Below are 2,443 nucleotides of genomic sequence, written 5' to 3'. Positions count from 1 at the left end.
TGTAAAGGAGGTTGCCCCCTCGAAGAGGATGAATTCTAAGGCATTGATCTATCTTTTCTATCTTTTCTTGAGTTGGTTTCATAACACCTCCATTGAAGGCTTTTAGAGTTTATGTCAAGTGTCTTTTTCTATGTCATAATGTAAAGAACCTTTCTTCGGATTTATTTGTTAAAGAATATTTATTATTATTATTATCTTTTAGGTCTTCTAGGCCTCCTCCACCAAGTCGGCCTCAAGGAAGGATAGGTCGGCCTCAAATAGGGTAATTTGACCTCACTAGAAGCCTATATGTTGGAGCAACTCAACCTCATTTAGAGAGGAAGTCAAGAAAGCTCGATTTGCAAAAGATCATAGCTGGAAAAGTGCGAAATTCCAAGGAAGAGGAGGACAAGTCTAGAGGCAAAGAAGGTATCTTTCAAGGTGAATAATTCAATTTATATCTCTCTCATATCACACATGTGAAGTTCTGGAATTTTTCTGGAAGGATGAAATTTTGTAGTCGCTAGGGACGCTGAATTTTGGAGTAGCTGGGTTGAAAATTCTGTTGCTGAATCAAAGTTCTGGATTGAAGCTGCACTTTGAAGGGTTGACATCTAGAAGACTAAGAAAATGATATTTATAAAGAATAAGGGATGACTTGGTGGAGGCGGAAGCTATGTGGGTCTAGAATCTTGGTTTATCTCATCTTGTTTTTTAATCTACTAAAGAAAGAGTTCATTAACTGGGTTTTCCCCTATATAAGGTTTTTAGCCCTGGTTGTCTGCCTACATCTGGTGTCCTTGATCTTCATTTTTTGCTTTTAATAATTGCTTGATGGAACAAAGATAAAATAAGAGCATAAGAAAGTTAATAAGAACATAAGAATATCACAAGTAATTATCAACATAATAAAATATTTCTGCCTTTCTGATTTTATAACATGGTATCAGAGCTCGACGGGGCCTCAAAAGGAAACCCAGGCCCCACAGGCTTTGGGGGCATCTTCAGGGATAATATAGGTCGCACCAGATGGGTGTACGCAGACAAAGGAGGCATAATGACCAACAATGAAGCAGAAATGATGGCCGTATACCAAGGTATTAAAATAACAATAAGAAATGGATATAGGAACCTGGAGATTGAGGGAGATTCGCAGATTGTAATTGGAATGCTTAGGAAACTTGACAATGGGAAAGACTGGGAGCAGGTGGCCGTGAGCTGGAGGACGGCAGGGTTACTCCAAGACATGGCTATCATCCTGAAGCGAATAGATTATAGAATCATCAGTCATGTAAAGAGAGAAGGGAACAAAGCTGCAGACTTTCTGGCAAACTGGGGATGCAAAGAAGGAAAATTGGATAACATGTGGCCAACAGTAACGAATAAACCGGGAATGGAAATGCTCAGCTCAATAATCACTCAGGATAATGAACATGCAAGGAAATAAGGAGAAGGGGGAAGAACCCCCGATCGGGGTGGTTAATATGATGAGACGGGAAGGCAGTACAGGGACGCGGGGTGGCAATTATGAGCCACCTTACAGCAGGAGCTCGCGGCAGGTGGATGACAAGGTAGGTGGACTGGGCATCATGCTAAATGGTAGACGGAGGAATAAACTCAAACACGGAGGTGGTGGAGGTGACGACGGAACGGTGATGGGACAAGGACCAGGACGCACAAGAGATGGCAGAGGAGGAGTGGGCTCTTATGGTGAATACAGGCGGCAGAGAAAGGAGGTACAACAGATCAGAGGAGGGTGGCAGGTAAGACGGAATAGATACGGGTGGAGACATAAGGGGAAGCATGCAAGGAGCGCTCTCGAGGTGAACGGAGGAAGGAAAGGAAAGGTGGTAGACGGAGCAGGTGTAATTACTCAGGATCGACCTCTGGAGCTGGGGAAAACTCAGAGCAGGAAAATTGAGGACGGTATGAGGACTGCAATGCAGGGAAACAGGGGAGGCAGACCTGCGCGAGCAGAAGGTTCCAAGGTAGAACAATGGAAAGAAGAGGAACAGACCTACGCAAACACAGAGGAAACACTTGACCTGGAACGGGATAGGCAACAACAGGTAAGGAGAAGTGATAGAGGTAAAGGGAGAATTCAGGAGAATACACGACAGGCAGCGGAGGATATAGGAGAAAGGAAAGACAGAGACCGAGAAGAGGAAGCCGACATGGGAGCACCAGCCAGAGAAGTAGGTCAGGGCAGCGGAGCAAGGGAATACAATGCAGGCAGAGCAGGATGAGGAAGGGGCCGCAGGGGGAGAAGGGGACGGTGGCAAGCAGGTCGACAGGATCAGGGACGAACCAGGACAGTAGGACCCAAACGAGGAAGGAAAATGATAAGCCACCAAGTGCAGTATGCAGAGAGGGCATATTGCAAAGACACGAATGCAGACATTAGGAGAATAATTCAATACCTGGAAGAGGAAGCGACCCAGTAGCAGTCCGAGTCTGAGATGGA

At 45.1% G+C, this 2,443-nt stretch overlaps 1 protein-coding gene across 1 annotated transcript; it reads left to right on the top strand.

Moving 5' to 3' along the window:
- Positions 1 to 1,036: 1,036 nt before the first annotated feature.
- Positions 1,037 to 1,426, top strand: LOC149169940 (uncharacterized). Its single transcript, XM_089425391.1, has one exon. The coding sequence runs from the start codon at positions 1,037 to 1,039 to the stop codon at positions 1,424 to 1,426; it is 390 nt and encodes a 129-aa protein (XP_089281517.1).
- Positions 1,427 to 2,443: the final 1,017 nt, after the last annotated feature.

This window comes from Pinus tabuliformis, chromosome 4_2, assembly GCF_031772625.1.
Source record: "Pinus tabuliformis cultivar Carrire ecotype Pingquan chromosome 4_2, CPIR1, whole genome shotgun sequence".
NCBI classification, from domain to species: Eukaryota; Viridiplantae; Streptophyta; class Pinopsida; order Pinales; family Pinaceae; genus Pinus; species Pinus tabuliformis.
The sequence above is the reverse complement of the archived record's forward strand: the minus strand, read 5'-3'. Positions and strand labels throughout refer to the sequence as shown.

Excerpts from the sequence above, each read along its gene's own strand:
- LOC149169940 (XM_089425391.1), top strand. The coding sequence starts at position 1,037 with ATGACCAACAATGAAGCAGAAATGATGGCCGTATACCAAGGTATTAAA.